This window comes from Podarcis cretensis (genome assembly GCF_951804945.1).
Source record: "Podarcis cretensis genome assembly, chromosome: 9".
NCBI classification, from domain to species: Eukaryota; Metazoa; Chordata; class Lepidosauria; order Squamata; family Lacertidae; genus Podarcis; species Podarcis cretensis.
This window is the reverse complement of record NC_137178.1, coordinates 75070365-75097129: the sequence shown is the minus strand read 5'-3', so window position 1 is coordinate 75097129 and position 26765 is coordinate 75070365. Positions and strand designations below refer to the sequence as shown.

At 47.7% G+C, this 26765-nt stretch overlaps 2 protein-coding genes across 2 annotated transcripts in view; one reads left to right on the top strand and one right to left on the bottom strand.

The window, feature by feature from the left end:
- Positions 1 to 26765, top strand: part of EDC3 (enhancer of mRNA decapping 3) — a 296364-nt gene that overhangs the window by 203508 nt on the left and 66091 nt on the right. The gene's annotated exons all lie outside the window — the stretch shown is intronic.
- On the bottom strand, positions 11712 to 23241 carry LOC307224627 (cytochrome P450 1A5-like). Its single transcript, XM_079991625.1, has 7 exons — positions 23121 to 23241; positions 19866 to 20736; positions 19121 to 19232; positions 17864 to 17953; positions 17494 to 17617; positions 15264 to 15350; positions 11712 to 12551 (listed from the first exon to the last, which is right to left on the bottom strand). The coding sequence occupies exons 2-7, from the start codon at positions 20697 to 20699 to the stop codon at positions 12245 to 12247; spliced, it is 1554 nt and encodes a 517-aa protein (XP_079847751.1). The 5' UTR covers positions 20700 to 20736; positions 23121 to 23241; the 3' UTR covers positions 11712 to 12244.

The window sequence follows — 26765 nt, the reverse complement described above, 5'->3', positions numbered from 1 at the left end:
TTCGAGATAGCACACAACTACCATGGCCATTCTCTACCTATGTTCAACCTGTAAATGAACACAAGTATTACCAAATGCACAGATTCCTCCAGTGACCTCCTCCCAGGAGAAACAAAATCTAGGTAATTGCTGAAACCTCTCACCCCTTGGAGAAGTGGGATGAGCATCACAACATGCTCCCTTCCAATGCTGTGCAGTTCCTGTCCCAAGAAGCACAGAGATTCCACCAGCACATTAAAGAGCAAAATCACTGTGCTTTGCTTCAGTCGGAAGCATGCTATGCACTGGCCTGGAACATCAAGCTGTGTTTTGCCCAGCCCAGGCACCGGGAGCCAGGAAGCATCATGCTGCAGGGATTATTCCTGTGGCTCATTCTTGGATGTGATAATATGGTTCAGGAGGCTGATGCTTTTGAGGGGAACTTAAAAGATTTGGCTTTGGCGCTGCATTAGTATGGAAATTGTTTGTGCTCCTATGAGATAATTATAGTCTTCCCATCTGTATTTTCAAATGGTTTCAAGGGAGGATGGGGAGTTTGGGTGGATCTTTCATTGACGGATGCCCTGGAGCACCTTGTCTTGGTAGAACAGCTTGCTTTACTCTGGGTACGGCTGGAACCCAAACCTTGACATAAGGTTTGCCTCTTCATGGGGCTGGAGCTCAGAGCATCACTGCAATGTCCCCAACCTTCTCTGTCTTGCTGAATAAGTCTCTTATTACTTAGGAACATTGGAAGCTCCTGATGTTGAGTGTGGCCACTGGTCCAGCTAGCTCAGCATTGCCTGGCACCTTCTACACTCAGAGCAGATGTTCTGCCTCTGAGCTAAGGCTCTTTCCCTTTGGAATGGCAGCAGCACAGGGGCAGTAAGTACCCCCTCCTGCAACAAATGCAGCCAGCTCCCAAGTAAGCTTTGCTATGTTCATGAGACTTACTCCTAAGAAGCATCTGCATCAAGTGTCAGCATGGTCAGGCATCTGTTGAGAGCTGGCATCTCAGTGGGCAGGCATGGGGCAGGGGACTGGCACTGGACTCCTCAACTTCCCCATTGCAACCTGCTTGCTTGCTCACCCGCCTCCCATGTTGACTCAGACAAGACTGGGGTGAAAAGGAGGAGCACTCGATGCCCCTGCCCGCTTGCTCACTGGCTGTAGTGACCGTTCCCTGCACTGCCTGGGAGATGGAATCCAGCAATAGCTGCAGAATGGCAGGCTACCCATGTCTGCTTGAAACTGAAGGATTTAAATCGAAACAGGTTGTGAGAGAGCAGCAAATGGCTAACAAGCACAGAGTATTTCTGCCCCTCCGTATAATGCCCAGTTTGACTGATTTGCTTGATCTCTCTGATTCCTCTCTGCCCCTGCACCACCCTGCCAAACAGCACTGGTTGCCTTGCTAATTCTTGCATGCTTGGGCAGAATGGGAGGTGCATGTGCACACGCTGTTCCAATTTAATTCCCAGCCTGCCTGGAACCTGCACACTCTGACAAGGGAAGTCCAGCCTTCCATCACAGAATGATAGACTTGTAGAGTTGGCCCAAGCATCAACTAGGTCAATCCTCTGCAATGTAGGAATCTCAGCAGATGGCCATCATAGCTGTGGACAGGCAGCGAAGCTGCTGTTGAATTCTGGCTGAAGTGAAGCCTATGTGTAAGGTTAAAAGAGCCAGACCACAGTCCATTGAGTAACCTCAAGACTCAATTGTTGCAATGCACTGTGTGTGGGGCTCCCCTTGGGCCTGGTCCAAAATGCTGTGGCCATACTGGTGATGGGGACAGCACAAACCTCTGGTTCTCAAAAGCTTGCTCTGGCCACATACAAGGTTTCGGTACTAATTTGTAAAACTCCTAACAACTCTGGTCCAGGAAACTTCAGGGACCTCCTGATCGCTTAGATCCCTACTAGATCCCTGCAGTCTTCAGAGGAGTCGCTCTGAGTAGTCCCCCGTGGCTTGGATATATGGCTTGGATTCACCTGGAGCCCTGCTGCGTTCAGTATGGTGGGCCCAGTTTTGTGCCAGCGCCACTAGAGATCGGGCAGGGCTCCTCCCTGTGGAACTTCTGGCACTAACTTATTATTCCAGCAGCCTTTTTAAGATGTCGGAATTTAAAGGTGCTGTTTTTGAATTTTGTGGAGATTGGTAACAACGGTTTTTTTAGCCCACCTATTACGTCAATCGCTCTGCTCAACCTCAATCCCCAGATCAAATTCTCACATTTGCTTTAAAGAATCATGGCATCCTGTTTGAATCTCGCTAATGAGTTTGTAATGAATAGAAGATATCTTGTTTGTTTTCAGGGCCAAATTCAAAACCAGATTTTCAAATGGGGCAAGTGATCTGGTGGATTGGTAGTTGGGCTAGAGATAAAATGAACCATATGAAGGATATGCCCCTCCGCTTCCAGTTTTGGCCACCAGTTGATCACCTGTTAGGAATATGCTATTACCATATGAATCCTTCCTTCCTTCCTTCCTTCCTTCCTTCCTTCCTTCCTTCCTTCCTTCCTTTATTGCTTTTTTAAAAATGCCATGCACACATTTTTTTATTGACCATAAGGAACTAAGACTGAAAACAGACTGCACTAATCATGCCCATTAAATGCTAGACGCTCCAAGGGGATGAAGATAGGCAGAACTTGGAACAAAAAAGTTGAATCTCTGCAACAACATTATTTTTACAGCCAACACTCTGCCCAACCATGACAAGGTCTTTGACCAGGTCTTAAAATCTATCCTGATATCTCTTTATAGGGAACTGAAATTTAATTGTTGCACTTTGGTCCAAGACTTTGAAATGAATACATCCAGATTTTAATGTGCCTGTATTCTCAGCTGTACATCAATGTGGGTGTTCAGATGCACTGCTTCAGATTTTGTGTTGCCGATAGTCAGTCTTGCTACCCTTCCATAATCTTCAATTATTCCGATGGCCTCCAAGAATGAGGCCTCCATTCAGAAAAGCTTCCCGAACACCTGAAAGCGCTGAGGAGTGAACAAGACACAGGTGACTTTGTAGAATTACCCCCTCAATTGATAATCTTGCAGTGTGACACATGCAACTTTGCAACAGAATCTTTCATGAAAAAAGTGACCATATTCCCACTTCAGAGGGAGGGAGGGAGGAATTATTGTGATATATTATTATAATTTGTTAATGGGCCTTTTTACCTGCATAATTTTGAAAACTAACAAACTATGTGTATTAAAAGGTAGGGACTGGACTCAATGATCTGAATGGGTTGCTTCCTGACTTCTATGATTCTGTGGTTTCTAGGCATTTGTTTGCAAGAAGAATACCCTGGCTCAGCTTCTTTGGCAGACAAGCTGAGGTGGATTAAGTTTATGCATGGCAAGTGCTTCTTTTCTTGAAGAATCCTCTTCAGGCTAGAAAGAGCTGGGGAACAAAACAGGCAGGGAGCTGGCAGTCATTCAGAAAACGTATTGGCGCAGAACGAAAGCCTGACAAGCAAGGCCTGTGTGTGTGTCTCATTAAGTGGGTGCTTCAAGTTTATGGCAAGCCGAGTAGATGAGGATCTTGATAAGGCATTAAAAAACAGTGACAGGGGTGTGCAGCGCTCTGCTTTGCCACAATGCCCTGCATTTCTTAAGCATCCTGAGCAGGGATACTAATAATTCATTCCTCCCCCCAAGAAACAAATTTGCCCAAGGTGTGTGGAATCGACTTCTTTCCCAATTTTTTTTACAAAAAATGGTTGATTCCCCACCCCAGATAAAGTGGCGAGTTAACCTGGGTTCAAATTTTCAACCACAGTGGGCAAAGCTGATGTAAGCACAAAGCACCACAAACTCAAGATTATACATGAAATTTAATGGATTATTTTTTGCCCAATGAAGGACAAAACAGTCACAATGAAAGGGAACCCTTTTATTCTCTTTTGCAACACATCCTTTTATTAGGAGAAATGTCTTTTTGAGCCTGATACATTTTGTATTAACATTTTTGTGTGTGTTCCATTCTTCCATCATGACCAAGTGCAAAAAGTTCATTCCCCTCCTGCGCTGGGCTGGAAAGGCCAGCAGGCACACTTTGCAGCTGGATTCCTGCACGCCAAAGCACTTTCCTCACTCACTCCCCCGCCCCCGCCAGAAACCCCGGGAGCTGTAGTTTACTCCTCATAGGCCTACAAGGCCTTTTAGATTGTGTACCTGAGGGCAAGGATGGTATTATTGCTGAGTGTTGTTGTCGTTTTTGTTTATAATGATGCAATTTGTATACCACCCACAGGGCAGTTCACAACATAAATCCAACATGTAAGCCAAAGGTCCATATAGTTAAAGCCATGGTTTTCCCAGTAGTGATGTATGGAAGTGAGAGCTGGACCATAAAGAAGGCTGGTCACCGAAGAATTGATGCTTTTGAATTATGGTGCTGGAGGAGACTCTTGAGAGTCCCATGGACTGCAAGAAGATCAAACCTATCCGTTCTGAAGGAAATCAGCCCTGAGTGCTCACTGGAAGGACAGATCCTGAAGCTGAGGCTCCAAGGAGAACACAAGGAGAAGGGGACAACAGAGGACGAGATGGTTGGACAGTATTCTCCAAGCTACCAGCGTGAGCTTCACCAAACTGCGGGAGGCAGTGGAAGACAGGAGTGCCTGGCGTGCTCTGGTCCATGGGGTCACGAAGAGTCGGACACGACTAAACAACTAAACAACAACACCCGAGGGCAAGGATGGTATTATTGCTGAGTGTTGTTGTTTTGTTTTGTTTATAATGATGCAATTTGTATACCACCCACAGGGCAGTTCACAACATAAATCCAACATGTAAACCGCTCTGGGAGCTTTCCCACCCCCAAGCTGAAGACTAACACCCATCACCCTCCCAACCTTCAAATGGATAGACAAAAGCAACTCCAACCCCCCCGAAGGGCAGCGTGTCTCTCGTTGGCCATCTCTACCGCGCAGGGTTGATTGGATATTGAAATCCAAGGCAATGTTTGGCATCTAATCTCCCGCTTAACAAACTCTTCTTATTGCTACCTCCTAAATGAGGACGACGAGGTGCAATCATGTTAAACAGTTTCCGCCTCGCTGAAGCAGATTGGTAGGGAGCTCGCCCACCCCCAGGCTAGCAATGGGCGCGCGGGGGGGGGGCGCTGCTTGCTGCTAATGACACAGAGCCTGGCTTCTCAGGCTGCTCCCCCTATCTCTCCGCGGTGCTTAAAATGTAAATGAATTTCATTATTAGCAACTCCATCCACTAATTGCCATCCAAAGCCATTCATTACCCTGTCAGCTTATTGGTTGGAGGACAACAGAGTGGCTCATTTATCGCAGGCTAAGGAAAAGCTGAAATTAGCTCATGCATATATAGAGGGGGGAGGAAAGGGGGAGGCAGGTGGGGGGGGAAGCAGGGGGGTGCAGGGGAGTGCAGAAGGGGGAAAGGGGACTGCTTAATTGTTTTAAAAGAGGAGAGACTAAAGAAAAGGAGATGATGAAGGGTGATTAAAATGGAGGCGAGAGAGTGATTAAAAGCTATTATCTATCCCCCACACCTCCGCCAGCCGTTTGCATCTGATGGAGTGGAGTCCGCGGAAGCTTATGGCAGAATAAATAAAAGAGTATTTAAGGAGCTGCAGTACTCGTTTGTTGACTTTGCTGCAACAAACACGGCCACCCCTAGAGAAAGCACAGCAGCCTATTCAAATATTCTGTCTCAAGATTTTTCACTTAACAAAAAAAAATATTTCCCATCAGCTCTAGTTACATAATACATGTTTAGGTTTTTTTATATGAATAATTCTGAAATCCTTACTTGGGCAATGAATTCATTAGGGCCAACCATATGGTCACAAAACAGCAAGCAAACTTTTGAGGGTTTTTTATTTGGAATTCTTGGTCAGGCAGCAGTTCTTCTGTTAGGCCAGTGTTTCCCAAACGGGGGGGGGGGGGGGTCATAGGGCACCCCAGGCACCCCTAGGGCACCCCAGAATATTCCAAGGGGGTAACATGTGAAAAATGTGTAATTGGGGGGCCACAGCAAGAGGTTAGGGGAGCCACAGGGGGAAGTGAAGAAAGAAAATCAATTTTTTAAAAATTGTGATTTACTGGCTATCCACTTGGTCAGTTACAAGCGGGTAAGGGGGTGGCCCCAGGGACGTGGATGCAGTGGCGTAGTGTGGGGGGTGCAGGGGGGGCTGTCCGCACCGGGTGCAACATCTGGGGGGGGGCATGCTCGCCGTCTCCGGAGTCGCCAAAGAGCCTCGGGTGCAGGCTGTAGCAGAGCCCCATGTCTCGCGGAACCGACGAGCTGTGCGCGCGTCCGGGCTGAAGGCGTCCGGCAGCTGCTGAGCCATGTTGCATTTTCCTCGCCTCTCTGCCCTCCTCCTCCTCCGGGCAAGCGGCGTCGTTTGGGCGGCAGCGCCAGCGGCAACTCGCCTCAGATCACCTGACACGGACCTGCCGCCGCTGCCGTGGCTACCTTACCGTAAATACCCCAGCCCAGGCAGCAGCAAGAAGAAGCTGGCAACGGCGGCAGGTTAGGGGTTAGGGGGCGCAAATTACTTGCCTTGCCCCGGGTTAGGGGGCACAAATTACTTGCCTTGCCCCAGGTCTGACAACCCACGCTACACTGCTGCGTGGATGGTGCGGTGGGTTAAACCACAGAGCCTAGGACTTGCCAATCAGAAGGTTGGCGGTTCGAATCCCCACGATGGGGTGAGCTCCCGTTGCTCAGTCTCTGCTCCTGTCAACCTAGCAGTTCAAAAGCACATCAAAATTGCAAGTAGATAAATAGGTGTGAAGGTAAATGGTGTTTCCGTGCGCTGCTCTGGTTCGCCAGAAGTGGCTTAGTCATGCTGGCCACATGACCCGGAAGCTGTAGGCCGGCTCCCTCGGCCAATAAAGTGAGATGAGTGCCGCAACCCCAGAGTCGGCCACGACTTGACCTAATGGTCAGGGGTCCCTTTACCTTTTAAGGGCGTGGCCCACCAGGTGGGAGAGCTGAGGCTCCCATTTTGACCAGTCAAGCCCATAATCCAGAACCCCCAGGTCAGGTAAGTGGTGGGGTGGCAATGGAAGCTGGTCCCCGTGGCAGCCTGGGCCTGACTTTGCAAGGTGCAGGGTGCAATTCACCCAGTGCCTAGTAGAGGATCAGGGCCTTTGGATGTTGCTGAGGGGCACAGGCTAGCCAAGCAGAGTCTTCTGGTGCTGCTGACTTGCATCTAGTAAATAATGAAGTGTCTACTCAGAAGAAAGTTGCACTGAGTTCAGTGGGCCTTACTCCCCGGTAAGGGTTTGTGGGACTCTAGGGCAGGCATCCCCAACCTGCGGCCCTCCAGATGTTTTGGCCTACAACTCCCATGATCCCTAGCTAACAGGACCAGTGATCAGGGATGATGGGAATTGTAGTCCAAAACATCTGGCGGGCCGAAGGTTGGGGATGCCTGCTCTAGGGCTTTATCTAGGCCGTCAGGGCTCCTCCAGATAATAATAATAATAGTAATAATAATAATAATAATAATAATAATAATTTATTTATACCCCACCCATTTGGCTGGGTTTCCCCAGCCATTCTGGGTGGCTTCCAACAAAATATTAAAATACAATAGTCCGTCAAACATTAAAAGCTTCCCTAAACAGGGCTGCCTTTTTGCACTATTTTTGCACAATATCTTTTTGCACCAGGTCAGTGAAGACCACTTGCATTTTAAAATTCTCCCATATATACAGAACTCCCTGTGCACCTTTTGGACTGTATCTGTGGGTTTCCCCCTCTGTCTCAAATAAGTGGGGTCAAATATGTGTTTACATTTTATAATACATGGAAGATGGATCTCTCAAATAAGTGGCGTCAAATATGTGTTTACATTTTAGAATACATGGAAAATGGATCTCCCTCGGGAGGTTCTGGACTCTCCTTCCTTGGAGGTTTCTAAGCAGAGTTTGGATGGCCATCTGTCATGGATGCTTCAGCTGAGATTCCTGCATTGCGGGGAGCGGGGTGTGTGTGTGTTGCACTACAAAGATGGCCCTTGGGGTCCCTTCCAGCTCCATGAACCTTTGTTTTTCTGCTTTAACAATATTTCATTATGTTCCTATCATTATATGTAATTGTATTTTGTATCAATTATAAAAATTATAAATAAAACATGTTCTATTTACAATCAAAAATTTAAATGGCTACCTTTATACTGGTAGGATGGGGGGGGGGACACACACAAGGGCTTAGCCAGGATTTTTGTTAGGGCAGCAGGCTTTTGCTGGGGAGGGGCAGAACCTCAGATACGTATTTATTTTTACTTATTGGGGGCAGCTGCCCCCTTGGCTATGCTCTTGGGGGGGCCCATAGGAAAGAAATAAGGTTGAAAGGGGGCCACAGTTGGAAAAATGTTGGAAAACACTGTGTTAGGCAAAGTGAAGAGACCACCTCAGGCGACAAGTGTGGGCGGGGGGAGAACAGTGCTTCAGAAATTAAGTATTGCTAACCAGTGTGGAATGTGAAACACAGAGCAGTCAAATGCAACATTCCTAGAGTGGACATAAAAAGGGGGTGTCTGGACCAGCCAGTTAGGACTTCCTGTTTCCTCTACATGTGACCAGAGGTGGGCGTGACCTCACCTGGACAGGTAACAAAACAGTACAGGGGAGGCAGCCATCTCTCTCTCTGACTCCATTCCTCGAAGAAGCAACATCTTCTTAGCCTGAGAGGACAAAGGAACTATCTCCTTCTCTCTTTGAAGTCCATGTCCGGTTTAAATATCCAGGGGAAGGGCTGCTGCTCAGGGGCAGAGCATCTGCTGTATCCCTGGTGTTACGGTAAAATCTGGGTGCGAGGCTGCTCTGCCACCCAGCTCGTCAGACTAAGTCCGCGGGTCCCTGCGGAGAAAAATGAGCTCAGCTGGAGACAGGAGCAAGCTGCAGAAGATCCAAGTTTATTGCGCAACAGGTTCAAGGCGAGATTGAACAGCGAGAAAGGGGTGACATGAACTTTTGAAACTTCCCTCCATGTCCCAGAATACAGGGCAAAATACATCCCAGTTACATCATGAATACATAAGAAGAGGTTGGGTTACACAGATTACATCATGAATACATTAAGAAGAGGTTGGGTTACACAGGATTAACATATGGAGGAGGGAGGGGGGAATATGCAGAGCTGGAGATATGCGCAGATAAGCACATCCTGAGTACCGGTGATGAGAAGACAATGGTCCATGTACTGGCATTGCCCGGAGGAAAGGCTTGGCAGAGTGATTTGACAGGATTAGGGTCTTGACACCTTGCTTGAGGGATTATGGAGGACAGGGGAGGTGTCATGGAGTCCTAGAGAAATTGAGCAAATTGGCACGTTGAGTTTCCATGAATTTTATAGATTTTAGTCCCTTTTGACATTGACAATTGGAAATAAATGGATATACTGTAGCGAAGAAGAAGGTGAAGAAGACATGCCCCCCCTTCCATATTACTGGCATCTCCAGGTAGAGCTGAGAACGTCTGTGGGAATGTTCAGGGATGCTGAACAAGTTCTACAATTTAGCAGAGCAACATCCCCCTTTTTAAACTTGCACAGCGGATGCGTTTGCTCAGGCTTGCTAAAGCCACTAAAATAAGTTACTTGGTAATTTCCCCTTTAAAGGTAAAGGTAAAGGTACCCCTGCCCGTACGGGCCAGTCTTGACAGACTCTGGGGTTGTGCGCCCATCTCACTTAAGAGGCCAGGGGCCAGCGCTGTCCGGAGACACTTCCGGGTCATGTGGCCAGCGTGACATCGCTGCTCTGGCGAGCCAGAGCCGCACACGGAAACGCCGTTTACCTTCCCGCTGGTAAGCGGTCCCTATTTATCTACTTGCACCCGGAGGTGCTTTCGAACTGCTAGGTTGGCAGGCGCTGGGACCGAGCAGCGGGAGCGCACCCCGCCGCAGGGATTCGAACCGCCGACCTTTCGATCGGCAAGTCCTAGGCGCTGAGGCTTTAACCTTTAGCGCCACCTGCGTCCCCATTTCCCCTTTAGTCCCTCATAAAAGAAATAGACACGACACAGTCTTCTATAAAAGTATAAAAGAGTTTACTCACTAATGTTCTGTTCACAGATGGATCCCAGAAGGCAGACTTAACTTACAAAAGTAATATACCTGGAATCTATCCCATAAAGAGAATAGTCCCTTTGTCCTCTCTTGGCTAGAAGCTAGAAGCCAAGAGAGCATCTTGAGCTAAGCAGATGTTGCTTCTTTGATGAATGTAGTCAGAGAGAGAGAGATGGCGGCCAGTCCTATGCTTTTGTTACCTGCACAGGTGAGGCCATGCACAGGTGAGTCCCAGCCTAGGCCTTCCTTCCAGCCTTTTGTTACCTGCACAGGTGAGTCCCAGCCTAGGCCTTCCTTCCAGCCTTTTGTTACCTGCACAGGTGAGTCCCAGCCTAGGCCTTCCTTCCTTCCAGCCTTCCTTCCTTCCTCTTAACCCTAAATTTGTAGGTACTGCTGAGATACACCTGTGAGACACTAATCAGTGTGTTGCACCACAGTGATGCTTATGCAGAACCAAATATGATGTTTCACATCCTCAAGATACCACCTGCCCTCTGGGACTCTGTGGACCATTTGCATGCTCTCCAGAAACAATACTGAGAGTGAGTGGCCTCATTTATCCCTCCCTCCGCCTTCCCCTGCACTGCATCCTGAAGCTATTGTCTCTTTGGGACAATCTGTGTGCAAAGACTGGTGAGAAAGACTGGTTTGGTGGTCCTCACCCAGAGGTCTTCTCCAAACTTTGCATGCAGGAAGAGGTTTCCTCTCTGGATCTTCCCAGTGTTATTTCCCAGCCCTAGTAAAAAAAACAAGCAACCCTACTCTTTTGTTTTCACTCTCTATTATTTTGCACCATATTAGTGCCCTCTGATTACTTGGCTGACCTAGCAAAGGGCTGTGTCTTCCAGAAGGGCGCAAGCTGAGGAAGGGAGTGGGTTGGGGTAGACACGTGTTTGTTTTCGTTTAAGAAATGTTTAATTTGCACCGTGATGAGTCATTTGGCTCTGAGCCCAGACAGCTTGCAATGCTTGCAATGGAGCAGACTGTGGCACTGTTGGTTCAGCTTGGGAAATCTCACTCTGCAGGAGGCTGATAGACAGTTTGGTGGCAATGCTCTATTTCTGGATTTCCTGCATCAAGCAGTGTGTTGGACAAGACGTGATTTTTGTCTCCTATTAGTTAAAAAATAAATGCTCCAAAAAAATTTTGGCTCAGGGATGGAGAAACTCACACACTCCATATTTAATTATCTATTTTATGGAAACATACACATTGTTTCTAAAGTACTTCAGTCTAAAATATATATTTTGTAATGCTCTTTGTTACATCTTCCAAGCTGAGACCTCAGTCGCAAAAAAGCACAATATTCAAAGGAAAAAAATGAATTTTGATCTACACAGCAGCTACTGCAGTTGCAAAACCAGGCCATTTTGCATTGGAACTCACAGAAGTCAACTTTTCTTACTCCCAAGTAAGTGCACATTGGATTGCTGCTTATAATGGGTGTGTTGGACAGACAATATGTCTGTTTGTTCAGTACAATGGGGAGTTACGATCTACACCAGGGGTAGGGATGGTTAGACCTGTCCATTTAAGTTTCTCTGCGTTTCTTAATTTCCAGCCTGAATTTCCATTCTTCCTATTTCAACTTTATATTGTGAACCGCCCTGTGATCATCAGGTGAAGGGTAGTATATAAATTTAATAAATAAAATAAGTAAATCAGTTTGCGGTTAGATATACATTTAATTCCTTGTGAAAACTCACCAACGTTCTAGTGTGAATTTCTCCTGAAATGAACATTTCAGTGCATTTTCCCCAGAATAATTAATCTTTGCTTGCTTTCTTTTTTAGTAATAGATGCAATATGCCTGTGCGCAGCCATGCACACTAGGGCGGTTCATAAAAACTTTTTTTTTTTTAAATGCCTGCTCCAAAGGTCTTACCTTACTATACTAGGGATTATATAGCTACAGTATATCTGAAATTCCATGCATATCAGTTAATGTCTTGACCCTGCTCTGCTGAATTGAAATTTCAGCCTTCACGACATAGGAAAACGGCCAAGTCAACAGCTATTTTCGTGGAGGAGGGTCAAGACATTGACTGATATGCATAAAATTTTAGATATCCCTAGTGTAGTACGATAAGACCTTTGGAGCAGGCATTAAAAAAAAAAGTTTGTTATGAACCGCCCTAATGCACACATAGACAGATGTGTTCCTCCCCACCCCTTACAGGGAGTTGTGTCTTTGCCGCTCACTCATGGCTCCTCTGTGGGAAGCGCTGTTTTACTTGGAAGTCCTCGCATCGCTTGTACTTCATGGAGAGGCCATAGCGAGGGGTCATGTCCACCTTCACTCCGTCCCGGATACTGAACTGCAGTTGCTGGAGCAAAGTGGCCAAGAAGAGGAAGACCTGCCACCGGGCAAGAGGCTCTCCAATGCACCTCCTCTTCCCCAGGCCAAATGCCAGGACCTTCTCGCTCTCATCCCGGTTGATGCCCTTCCCGTTGGCAGTCAGGAATCGCTCTGGCTTAAAGGAGGAAGGGGATTCCCAAAGGGTTCTGGAAAAGGAACGTTTTTTGAATGAATGAATGAGCATGCAAACTCCTTGCCTCAAGCAGAGATGAGAGAAAAATATCGATTCAGTTTGCATAAGGACACTCTGAAACAATACACTAGCTGAAACTCAGCCATCCTTTAACTCACACTTTCCGGAATTTTGTAACACAGTTCTCTGGCCAAGTAGAAAAATGCTTAAACTGGGGTAAAACATGCCTGGGAATGCATATACTGGTGAGAATGATATATGCATGCATTATATCGGGAGGGACTTTTTAGCAAAAATGCGTAGATCAGGCAAGATTTCATACAGATATGTGTCTAGAAGGAGAAATTTGTTGAATTATTATCATGAGGACATTTTTTAAAAGAAGATTTTTTTAAAGACGGTAACTGAAAGAAACTAAAATTGGCCAATTCATCAATCCCTAATCTCATGTGCATCTATTTAATATTTCTCTGAACTGGAGTGTGGCGTGGCAGGGCAGGGTGATATGGCCCCGGGCACATACTTTTGAGGGGGTGCCCCCCCCAGGGATCCTCATCCTGCCCTGCCTACCACTGGGGGGGTCTCTGGGCCCCAGAGCCCAGCCTGGCCATGCCGCCAAGTCCCTGGGCCCCTCGCTCAGATGGCAAGCAGGTACAGATGGAAGGAGGCAGGCAAGGAATGACTCCAGTGTAGCCTGGCGCTCATCTTCGCAGGCATTGGGGGGATGGATTCACCTGCCAAGTGTTGACTGGCTGGGCTCTGCTGTACGTAGGCAGGCAGGCAGCATGGCTCAGCCCCACTTCTGTCTGGTGGTGAGAGCTGGGCTGGTACAGCAGACTTTGTTCAACTTCTGCGCCCGGGTGCCAGCAAACGCCACTACGCCACTGATCTGATATGGCCAATGTGGTGCCCTCACCTCATCCTTGACCATTAGCTATGTTGGCTGGGACTAAATGGACATTGAATTCAGCAATACCTGGAGTACAACACAAGCCTCATTTTTTGTTTTAAAAAGCTACGTTGTTGTTGTTGTTGTTGTTAATAATAATAATAAATAACATTCCTTGGGCCAGGGACTAGCTTCACGACTGCCACAGGGAGCAGCTAACCAGGACTCTCTCTTCTAGACTGGAAAGAGGGAGAAGCAGCTGCCCTTGAACTCAACATTTTGAGGAAGGTTGTGATGTCTGTTCAAAAAGGCATAATGGTGAATCCAAAGCTGGTTCGCTGTTCAAGATACATTCTCTTACACACTGCCTCATCTCCACAGCAGTGTGAGATTTCAGGGGTCCAGGCTTACCCAGGGTCTGAGAATCCTTTGGAAATGAGGCACAGAGGAGTCTGTGGCATCTTTAGGGTATATGGTTTCATTTACACATATATACAACCTGCCCCTGGGTGGTGAGGCTGCAGAGCAGTCACATCCCAAGAGGGCCTTGTTTTGCCCATGGCTGCAGCCTCAGATTCCAAGAGACCCCAAACATCATGTGTGACCCTCTCTGCAGGATAAAACAGACAGACCACCTTGTGCTTTGCCCCACATCCTCCAGCTTGCAAAATCGACCCTTTTTCCTTTTTTGCTTAGCTCATCTCCCACTTCAGTCCTGGATGCTTCCTCTCCCATCTCTGGTATGGTCTCAGCAGAGAGTATTTTGCCTTGTTGATGGCTTTCTTTGAGGGTTACCATATTTTTTGCTCTATAGGATGCATTTTTTCCCCTCCAAAAATGAAGGGGAAATGTGTGTGCGTCCTATGGAGTGAATGCAAGCTTTCGCTGAAGCCTGGAGAGCGAGAGGACCCCTCTCACTCTCCAGGCTTCAGGCAGCACCGACCCCTCTCACTCTCCAGGCTTCAGGCAGCTATCCGCAAGCCTTCGGTGCATGGCAGGAGTTCCCGCCGGGCTCTGAAGGCTTGCGGATAGCAGCCTGAAGCCCGGGGAGCACAGCGCCAACTCCTGCTGTGTTCCCCGGGTTTCCCCTGCCCCAGCCCTGCGGCTAAAAACGAAGCCAAGACAGCGAGTGGAATCCATCCCGCTCGCTGTCTTGGCTTCTGCCAAAGCCTTGCGCAGCCTCTCCCGGCTGGATAGGTTGTGCGTGGCTAAAGAGGAAGCCAAGAGAGCCAGCAGGATGGATCCCGCTCGCTGTCTTGGCTTCTTTGCTCTTTGGGGCTGGGGGGGGGGGAATAATTATTTTTTTCTTTATTTCCCCCCCTAAAAACCAGGTGCGCCCTATGGTCCGATGTGCCCTATGGAGCGAAAAATACGGTAATAACTGGCCATCATCTTCTTCTGTCTTCCTAATGACCCTCCCTCAGGGAGCTGGTCTGACTTGTAAACATAAACTAAGCCCAGGGATTTCCATCTTTAACACAGTTTAGTCAAACTTTGATCGATTCTAACTTTTACTGAATCCAAGAATTTTGGGTGACTTGCACTCACAAACTCTGGCACCCAGAACCTATACCAGTATGTCTGTAACATATTCACACTTAAAATCAGGGATGGGGAACCTGCAGCCCTCCAGATGTTGTTGGATTCCAACTCACATCATCTCTGACCACTGGTTACACATGCTGGGACTTACGGGAGCTGGAGCCCAACAATATCTAGAGAGCACCCAATTCCCCATCCCTGCTTAAATGAGTGCTAAAGAATATGACTGATCGGTACAGTGAGCATGCACAAGGTGTGGGGAACATGTCTTCCCAAGGGTTGAGATACACTTACTCATCATGGTTGACTTGCCACTGGTTGACAAAGACACAGAGGTCCCTTGGGATGTAGTAGCCATTCAAAACGGTGTCTTTGGTTGTACTGAAATGGGAAATAAATGTATTCATTGGGAAAACCCCACAAAGCATCTGAAGGGATGGAAGAGTGGAAGGAATGTCAAATGGAGGCTGTAGGAATGAAATGAACGCCATGCAATGGGGAAAGGGATGGAGATTAATAGGGCAGTTTCAGTTTTGGTCTTCTCCAACCCTGCCCATTTCCCCTCTGATCCCATCCGCTTGGTCCCCAGAAGGCACAAATCTGCCCCCACGGGCTGGAAAAAACCCTGCCCCCTGCTGCAGTGGCCAAGGTCAAGTCATATTAGGCACCCGTAAAGACAAAACAAGAAGGAAGCCACTCCAATCATCCTAGGTTGCCATGCATTGCCCTTAAACATTGATCAGTCTCAGACTAAGATTACAGGTTTTTTCCAGTAAATCCGGGGACACTTTAAATGAATGAATGAATGAATGAATGTTCAGGACATTGATGCTGCAGTGATAGCGGTGGCAGAGGGGCAGCCACCGCCTTGACCTCAACCACCATGTTTCCCCTTCCTCTGAGGCTCCTTTCTCCTTTCTCCATGAGCCTGGGCAGCCCCTGAGTTGTTGGTTATTCGGTGGTGGTGGTGGGGAAGCGGTGCGCGGTGGGTCAGGCATGGAAGGCGGACAGCGGGCAGGGATCTCTCAGGCAGCACGATGCCTCCTTTCCCCAATCCCATTCCTACTTGCATGCAAGCAGGAGGGGGCGGGGATCCCTTAGCTGGGAAGGGAGGCTTCCCGTTGCCTAACTGAGAGATCCCCGTCCCTGCTCCTGCTTGCACACAAGCTCTGATAGGCAGCATGAAGCCTCCCTTCACCGCTTGGTTGCTGGGGTCAAGGAAGGTGGAGGCATCCCGGAAGCTGCATCTTTGAGCCCCTGCACTACCATCTCATGGGGACTTCCGAGCAGCTCCTGAAGCCAGCCAGAGCCAACTGCTCCAGGCTGCTGAGACTGCCGCTGCTGCGTTTCCTGGGGACATTAGATGAAATCCAGGGACATTCCAGGGATGGAATTTGTCCGGGGACATATTTGCAAATCCAGGGACTGTCCCCGGGAAATGGGGACGTCTGGTAACCCTATCTCAGACATTTCTCTCCCTCATCATGAAGACCTGGAGTTTTCTTCATTTTTGAAAGGTGGAAACCTTGAAAATGCTGATAATTCCATACCAGATGACCCACCCCATGTAGACGCAAGGAAGGCACAGGCCGAGGGTGAGGCCCCTCGTGAACATGAGCTGGGGAATCGGGATGGGTTTGTGTGGCGATCACACAGGGTCCCCGGACGTTTAACGGTCTATTGATCCCTGTGCCACCACTGTGCTCACTTCCCCGCTGCCACCAATCAGTTACTCTCTGGTAAAACACTGAGTCCAGTCAGTTGTTAAAAGTGAACCAAAAAAACCAAGTTTATTTTACAAACATTAACAAGTTTATGGTTTCTCAGATAATATTCCTGTCAGTATCTTAACTTTAGTTTCTTTACCGGCCTATACCTTCCTAATACCTTCTGACTGATTATCTCAACTGTTTGACTGACTCCTCTTAACAAATTCTCTCACTCTCTCACACCAGACTAGCCCAACACACAGACTTATCCTCTGTCTCTTCTAACTCTAGACTGTCTTCTCAACAACTCTCACTAAAAAACCTCTGTGCTTAAACCTTATACAGTGGTGCCCCGCAAGACGAATGCCTCGCAAGACAAAAAACCCGCTAGACGAAAGGGTTTTCCGTTTTGGAGGTGCTTTGCAAAACGAATTTCCCTATGGGCTTGCTTCGCAAGACGAAATGTCTTGCGAGTTTTTCCGACTTTCCCCCCCTCCCCCCCTTTTTCTAAGCCGCTAAGCCGCTTATCCGCTTATCCGATAAGCCGCTAAAAGCCGCTAATAGCGCTAATTCGCTAAGCCATCAATGGGCTTGCTTCGCAAGACGGAAAAACCGCTAGACGAAGAGAATTGCGGAACGGATTCTTTTCGTCTTGTGAGGCACCACTGTACACAGTTAACTCTGCCCCCTGGGTTCCCATTGGTTAGTCATTTTACAATTAGTTAACCCTTTCCCTATGAACCCAGTAAGATGTCACACACCTAGGAGGGCAAACGCCACAGTTTGCCTGTCTCTTTGGAAAGCTCAGGACTTACCAGTGAGGGATTGTGAAGGGCAGGAAGGATGAGTGCCTGAACACCTCCAGAATGAAGGCTTCGGTGTAAGGCATCAGGGGACGGTCCGACAGCCGGGGCTTGCGCTCTCGGCCAATGCTCTCATCTGCAGGTTAAGCATAAGAACATCAGAAGACTCCACTGGATCAGGCCAGTGACCCGTCTAGTCCAGCCCCCTGTTCTCACAGGGGCCAACCAGATGCCCATTCTGCGAAACCAGCAACCCATTGTGGCTAGCGGCCCTTTCCTCCATGAATTTGTCTTTTAAAGCCATCCAGGTTAAAGAGGAGAGAAAGAAACTGGGATCCAGTCGGCCAAAGAGACGTGTGAATTATTATAAACAGAGTTTTACCTATTTCTTCCTGAATCTTCTTTTGGATTTCTGGGTAGACAACAAGATACATGAGGCACCAGGACAAGGCTGTGGTCACTGTGTCAAACCCTGGGGGGGGGGGCGGAGGGAAACAGAGCGGTGTTTTTTTAAAAACAAAACAAAACACAAAAGCCTTTTTTTAAAAAAAGTGAACTTCCTTTTTTAAAGGTGAATATAATTTTAAAGGTAAAGGTAAAGGTACCCCTGCCCGTACGGGCCAGTCTTGACAGACTCTGGGGTTGTGCGCCCATCTCACTTAAGAGGCCAGGGGCCAGCGCTGTCCGGAGACACTTCCGGGTCACGTGGCCAGCGTGACAAAGCTGCATCTGGCGAGCCAGAGCCGCACACGGAAACACCGTTTACCTTCCCGCTGGTAAGCGGTCCCTATTTATCTACTTGCACCCGGAGGTGCTTTCGAACTGCTAGGTTGGCAGGCGCTGGGACCGAGCAGCGGGAGCGCACCCCGCCGCAGGGATTCGAACCGCCGACCTTTCGATCGGCAAGCCCTAGGCGCTGAGGCTTTAACCCACAGCGCCACCTGCGTCCCTGAATATAATTTTAGTCTGCATCAATTAAATAGTATCCAAGTCTCAATAGTTCCCATCTGAGTGAGTGTGTATATAATTAGACATGCTGTTGAGAATGGGGACACATATCTGTACGTCTCCCAGATGTTCATAATACCAGAGCTCAGGTTCATCCAAAGCAGCGGACTGTGGGGAGATTCAAGACAGACCAAAGAGAATTGGGGAGCTACCTTACAATTACAGTGGTACCTCAGGTTAAGAACTTAATTCCTTCTGGAGGTCCGTTCTTAACCTGAAACTGTTCTTAACCTGAGGTACCGCTTTAGCTAATGGGGCCTCCCACTGCTGCCGCGCTGCCAGAGCACAATTTCTGTTCTCATCCTGAAGCAAAGTTCTTAACCCGAGGTACTATTTCTGGGTTAGCAGAGTCTGTAACCTGAAGCGTCTGTAACCCGAGGTACCACTGTACTTGGTACTGGGAAACCAATTCATCACAGCTCAAGAATCCCTGACAGATGGTCATGCAACCTTCAAAGGAAACCTGTTCAATGGGTCTTATCATCAGAAAGATCTTCTGAATGTTTAGTTGGAACCTCCTTTCATGTCATTAGAATCCATTGGTTCTGAACCTCCCTCTGGAGCACAAGAAACGAGCTTGCTCCATCTTCCATGGGGAAGCCCTTCAGATATTTTCTTGAAACCTCCTTACCTGCCCCAAATAGGTCATTGATGATGCTCACTACTTTTTCAGGTGAGAGTTGAAGCTTTGCGTTTTCTTGGCTTTGGTCGATGAGGGAGTCTGTGATGTCCCGGATGCTGTCCTGGGAAGGAATAGAGACTCAGTTCACAATTATGGTGGTTAGAAGCCAGTTCTTGACTTCCCAGCTTTTTTTCTGGTGCTGCTCTTGTGATTTGACATCAAGGACAGCCTGTATTTGTTAAAGCATGCATTTTCATTGGATTTTAATGGGTACACACTCCTAAAATGAAACTTCATCGAGGTTTTTCTAGTGCTGACTCTGGTTTGGTTTTGTTTTTTAACAACAACCAACCATGTGGTGGCCATCACATACAAGATGAAATGCAATCAGAAGGTGGAAGAGAAGTAACATGGAGGGCATAACGTTTCATGGCCTATCTGGGAAGTCCTTATTTCAGGCATAGGCAAACTCAGCGCTCCAGATGTTTTGGGACTACAACTCCCATCATCCCTAGCTAGCAGGACCAGTCTGTCAGGGATGATGGGAGTTGTAGTCCCAAAACATCTGGAGGGCCGAGTTTGCCTCAGTGGTAGAAGATCTCCGGTTCAGTCCCCACTGGCATTGCAGGGAAGGGCTGGAAATATTTCCTGCCTGGAACCATGGAGAACCACTGCTGCCAGTCAGAATGGACAATGGTGAGCCTGAAGGACTTATAGCCCAACCTGGCATGAAGCAGTTCCCTGCATCCCTTACCTTGCTGAAGCTCTCATAGTGCTCTTGGACGATCTTCTGCAGGAAGGTAGTGAAGCGTTGGTTGATGGCCTTAAACTTCTGTCTGTTTTTGCTTGGGAGGTACTGGAGGGCAGGGATGTGGTCAGCCGGGTTGCCGGAGGATGCAAACTCCACAAAGTCCTCGCTCACATTCACTATGCTGAGCAGCTCCTCATCTTCATGTCTGTAGCGCTTGCCAAAGCAAATGGCACTGATGACATTGGCCACAGAGACCACCAGGTACTGGTAAGGGTCGAGGCTCTTCTTCTCCAGCATCACCTGCTGCAGTTTCATCACCAGGTAGGTGGCCTCTTTGGAGACGTGCTCTTCCAATAGGCAGGTAGAGGAGGAGTCAGGGCTGGGGGAAGCAGCAAAGCTTTTGAGGGCACTCTGGGCCAGTTTCCGGCGCATCTGCCACACCTCCCCAGAGTCTGTGCTGAAAACCAGGCTGTTGCCTCCTGACACAAAGCGGGAGCTGAGCAGGTCAGGACGGCCCATGAAGTCTCCTCCTTGCCTCACCAAGGCCTGCTTGATGGTCTCGAGGCCACTTAGCACTACCACTGGCCTCATGCCAATATGGATCTTCATCACATCTCCGTACTTCTGGCTCATTTGCGTCAGACTCAAGTGGGGGTTCTGCCCCAGATCCAACATGTTGCCAATGAATGGGTAGCCCCATGGCCCTGGGAGACTCTTTAGGCCCTGTGGCACCTGCGTCTGGAGGGATTTGATAGCGATGAAGATCAGGCAGAAAACAGCAATGGCGATGAGGGCTTCTGCAGCCGAGATGGTGCCCAGGATTCCCATCAGCGACATGGGAAATGGGGACAGGGTGGACGGGTAAGAAACCCTCCTGAAATGAGCCAAAGGACAGCCCAGGAGGCAGGGTTAGCGGGCGAAAGTCTGTGTTTGGCTTTGCTGAACTCAGAGAGTTGCAAGCAAAGAACCAAATACTTGCAGATTAAGTTACATCGTGCAAGAGAGTGTGTTCAGAAAGGACTCATTCAGGTGTCCTGCATGCTTGGAAATGAAATTCCTGCAGATCTGTTGTCTAAGGTTGTTAATAGAGAACAACTTAAGGTTTATGTACAGCGGTTGTAATTGGGTTGAACCACAGGTGAAACAGGTTGCACGGAAAGGGGGAGGATGTTAGAACATTCCGTTCCACCTTAAAAGGAACAGGCATGATTGTTGTGTGTCACATGCATGTTTACCTTCCAGCACAGTTTGCTGGGAACTTCCGTTGTGTATAGCTTTTGCTTATGCTTCTTGCTCGGACACGAAAGGGGGAAGACATGTTTTTTCCTTTGTCCTGATGTATGCTGAATAAACTGCTTGTAAATACGCTTTACATATGCCTCTATCTGCCTTTCTGCTGTGAAGTTTGTTTACTCTGCTGGCTTGTTTGCTCAGCTTCTGAAAGACTTCTGAAGCTCTGAGTCACAGTTTTGATGCAGAACCAAGGACTGGAGTTCAGCCGGCAACTGGCCAATGGGCTGGAGCCAGCTGGGGGCCTGACCATTGACCAGTCTGGCTGAGGCTGATAGGACATGGAGTCCAAACACTCTTGGAGGGCCACAGTTTCCCCAGCTCTAGTCTATAGGGATGCTACTATGAGTAATACCAGTTTTCATGGTTGTTAAATCAAACTACCACTCCCTCGGAAGGTGGTGAACTCTCCCTCCTTGGAGGTTTTTAAGCAGAGATTGGGTGGCCATCTGTCAGTGATGCTTTAGTTGAGATTCCTGCATTGCAGGGGCTGGACTAGATGACCATCGGGGTCCCTTCCAGCTCTACAGTTCTATTATTCTAAAACAGCTAGATACCATGTATATGGAGGCAATGCATGACCTGCCTTAGTTGGGGCTTATTCATATGACCATTAAAAATGCATTTGCTATTATTTTTAATTTATCCGCTGCTCCTTTCACAACTCCCTCCATCTGCTTCCTACTTGCCTTGCCATTTCCAGTGTCTTTCTGCTTCTCTCTGTTCTCAGGCGCCGAGCTGATTGCCAATGACCTTTCATTACTGGTTATCAATGGACTTGCAATAGTCAATAAAAACACATTCTCCATCTGCTATATATTTTGGAAAGTTTGAGGAAGTTGTTTATTTGTTCTGCATCTGGACACTTCTTAAAGTATCATAATTGAATTTTGCATATTGGCTATTGAGATCAAGGAGCAGGTTTTTGCCTGTGTTTGGAGACAAGGAAATGCCAATTTGAATCAAGATCGTGGGCTGAACCTTTCACAACAGAGGTGGGTTTTTTATTTTAGGTTTGTTTGTTTTTTTGGTGTCTCAGAATTGCTGAGCAATGCCAGGTATGAGGCTGCTAGCCTATAATAAATGTTCTACATCATAGGAATAGAAATCTATTCTTTGACATTTTCGTGGAGAAGTAGCAGAGACTGTACCACAGTCGCTAACATTAACCAGTTGTAGAAACTTTTCAAATGCCTGTCATAATCTTCCAATCTTCCAAACTGCTTCCTTCTTTCCCTTTGTGGAGAACGGGGAAACCTTTCCAGATTGCCCCCCACCAGCAAAAGTGTGCTATAACTTATAGACAATCTTCTTAAACTTATTTTTGGGGGGTGGGCAGAGAGGTTCTCCAGATTTATTTATTTTCTTCATGTATATCTCTACCTTCAGGTAGCCCTGAAGTTTTTAATGTTTGACATTTTACTATGTTTTTATATACACTGTAAGCTGCCCAGAGCGGCTAGGGAAACCCAGCCAGATGGGTGGGATATAAATAATAATAATAATAAAATAATAACAACAATAATTCCACCATATGACATGACTCTGCAGTAAACTTCCAGGCTCTGGCCAGATCCAGTGTCAGCCCATCAATGGCCCCAGGTGCCTTCAGACTACATTTGGGACAGATAACAGAGTCCACCCAGGCCCCATCTCTGCTTCTGCAGCTTTCCCCATATCCCATCCCTGCTACTTATGCTCAAAATCCCCTTCCCTGCCTGTGAAGGGTACACTTTGCCAGCTGGGACCATCTCTATCCTATATCCCCTATACAACAACTAGCACATAGCAGACTTATAGTAAACAGGTAAAATAATACATTGCTATGCTACCTTATAATAGGATGATGCAGAAAAAGGCCTGCAGTGGAAATCTAGGCATGTTGACTTGGAGGTAAATCCCAGGATGTTTTCTGGGGCTTGCCAGCAGGCAATCATGCAAACATTTACAGTTTAACACAATACAGACCTGTGTAGCTCAGATGGGCGAAGGAACTGGAGTCTTGACCAGTGCCGTAGCTAATCCGGTCAGGATTTTCTGTGTAGATCTCTCTCTTCCCCTAGTGGACATGCTGTGCTGATCAGTTCCAGAGGTCATTTTATGCACTGCCCTCAGATTGGCCAATCCACGCCCTCTTCCGCTGGCCAAATCCACATCTTCCCAGCCAAGGCTGGACTAACAAACAGCTAGTATTGGAGGAAGCCCAACCCACTCCACTCCAGATTGTGGTGGAAGCAAAGAACATGTCCCATATCAGCCAGCCACAGCCTTGTTGATTGCCACAAGCACATTCCAAGTGTTCTTGAGCTGTTGCAGTTTTTGCGTTGTCTTGAGTTGTAACGCTTCATTGAATAAAATTGGATTTCATTTTTTTTATCAAAGCAAGCTCTTGGTCATTGCAAGAGAAATTCACCAAACTAAAAAGACTTCTGCTTGTTGAAATGTATAGCTTGCACGAACTCAGCTCAGCAAATTGGAACAAAACAATGAGTGGTATTAAACCAGGTTTTACTCAGAGTAAACCCATCAAAATTAATGGGCCGAAATTAGTCATGTTCATTGATTTCTGTGGGTCTACACTTTGCTGAATATCACCCAAATGCAACTGACTGACGTTTCTCCAGTCTTCCTGCCTGAGCCCCAATGTCCAACTACAAAGGGAGTTTCCCAGGAGTAAAGCTGTCCAGTTTGAAGATGAAGAATCATATGAAGGAAGGTTAGGGGCCTTGAAATTGCCCACCATCCCCAGTTAGCACTTCGACAGCAGACTGAGCAGACAGGCAGGAGACTTGGCCAAAGCCCACCCCACCAGGAGAAAGAAGAGGTCTTTGTGTTTCTGTTTGAATGGTGGTGATTATTTCTATGCACTTAACTTAGCATATGCACATGTTATGCAAGGTGAGAAGAGACAGGAGAGCAATCCAAAGCCGGAAGGTCTGTTGCCTGGAAGATGGGGCAAGCTTGTCTTCTACTGCTCCGGCGGGGCGGATCCGAACCAGCTGATTCAAATGGCAAGAGAGGTGATTCCAACTAAAGGTTAGGAAGAACATTTGAGGGTAAGAGTGATGGCTCTGACCTAAAGGTAAAGGTAAAGGTACCCCTGCCTGTACGGGCCAGTCTTGACAGACTCTGGGGTTGTGCGCCCATCTCACTTAAGAGGCCAGGGGCCAGCGCTGTCCGGAGACACTTCCGGGTCACGTGGCCAGCGTGACATCGCTGCTCTGGCGAGCCAGAGCCGCACACGGAAACGCCGTTTACCTTCCCGCTGGTAAGCGGTCCCTATTTATCTACTTACACCCGGAGGTGCTTTCGAACTGCTAGGTTGGCAGGCGCTGGGACCGAGCAGCGGGAGCGCACCCCGCTGCAGGGATTCGAACCGCCGACCTTTCGATCGGCAAGTCCTAGGCGCTGAGGCTTTAACCCACAGCGCCACCTGCGTCCCTATGGCTCAGGAGCACAATACCTCAAGGACTGCCTCTCTCTTTATGAACCTACCTGGACCCTGAAATCATCTTCTGAGTCCCTTCTTCATGTGCCTCCTCCATGAGAGGTCCAGAGGGTGGCAACAGAAGAAAAGGCCTTCGCTGCAGTGGCTCCCAGTTTGTGGAACGCTCTCCCCAGGAAGCCTGATCTGGAATCTTTGTTACACCAGGTGAAAATGTTCCTCTTTAACCAGGCCTTTGGCTGCTCGACATCTGATGCCCTTTTAAAATGTCTTATGGAAGGGGGGAGGGGGGATAATTGGATTGTTTTCGGTTTTACAGTGGTACCTTGGGTTAAGAAGTTAATTTGTTCCAGAGGTCCATTCTTAACCTAAAACGGTTCTTAACCTGAAGCACCACTTTAGCTAATGGGGCCTCCTGCTGCCGCTGCACCGCTGGCACACGATTTCTGTTCTTATCCTGGGGCAAAGTTCTTAACCTGGAGCAACCACTTCCTGGTTAGCGGAGTTTGTAACCCAAAGCGTCTGTAACCTGAAGTGTCTGTATCCAGTGGTACCACTATATTATGTACGTATTTTCTGTTTTTTAAGTTGTGATTTTATGTTGTGAACTGCCCTGAGTTCTACAGGTATATGGCGGAATAATAATAATAATAATAATAATAATAATAATAATAGCTGTTTGACAGTGGAATGAACTCCCTTGGATGGTGATGGACTCTTCTTCATTGGAGGTTTTTAAACAGAAGTTGGACATGCATCTGTCAGAGATTCTTGACCTGTGCAATTCCTGCATTGCAGGGGATTAAACTAGATGATCCTTTGGGATCCCTTCCAAATGTACATTTCTATGATATTTCTATGACATCTCTGTCCTTAGTTTCCTCTTGAGGGTGGAAGACAATGTGTTGGTGGCCGACTCATCTTTGAAAGGTGCTGAGGATTGGATTTTGATGAATCTGAATTGGAAAGGGGTCCACAGCTGGTCCCTAAGGTGTGTTGGGTAAGAGGAGTGGTGCTGAGCACCTTGGACAGGAAGTCTTATTCCTACAAAAGAACAAGAATACTGATATTGCCTGTGTGCACATAGGATTTCTTAGTCACCTTTAACCATAAGGTCCCAGGACAGGTTGCCATAAATTAACGACATAATTTAGAATTAAATAAAACTAACAATATCTACAACACCAAATAAATACAGTGGTACCTAGGGTTAAGAACTTAATTCGTTCTGGAGGTCTGTTCTTAACCTGAAGCACCACTTTAGCTAATAGGGCCTCCTGCTGCCGCCGCACAATTTCTGTTCTCATCCTGATGCAAAGTACTTAACCCGAGGTACTATTTCTGGGTTAGCGGAGTCTGTAACCTGAAACATATGTAACCTGAAGCGTCTGTAACCCAAGGTACCACTGTAGCTTAAAACAGAGAGTAAAGGTGGGTTGAAACACATGTTCTGAGCGGCTTGTCCCCATTCATGGGGCAGAAGATGCTCATTTTGAATAATAGAATTGTAGAATTGGAAGGGATGCTAACAGCCATCTAGTCCAACTCGCTGCAGTGCAGGAATTTTGGTACCCTAGAAAGATAGAAACTGTTCTTATAGTGAGCCAGACCATTGGTCCATCTAGTTTGTATTGCCAACTCTGGCTGGCAGCAGACAAGACAGGAGTCTTTCCCAGACCTAACTGGAGGTGTCAGTTAGGGCTGAAACTGGAGTGCTCTGCGTGCAAAGCAGATGCTCTATTCCTGAGCTGCAGTCCCATACGTGTCTCTGGACCTAGCTGACTATGTCGCTCTGTGTGACGCCAAACATGTGATGCGTTGGATCACCTGGCAGGGCACCCACAGTGGAAATTTTGTGGGTGAGGCACCCAGCCCACCCACCTCGAGATGCTGGCTATTTTAAGGTTACCAGATTCCCCCCCCCCAATGAATCCAGGGACACTTTTCAACTTCAATGGATTTTGTATGGGGACTGGTTTGTAAATCCGGGGACTGTCCCCAGGAAACAGGGACGTCTGGTAACCTTATGTGGTTGGGTAACCATGAAGGTGGGGATGCAGGTGGCGCTGTGGGTTAAACCACAGAGCCTAGAACTAGCTGATCAGAAGGTCGGCGGTTCGAATCCCCGCGACAGAGTGAGCTCCCGTTGCTTGGTCCCAGCTCCTGCC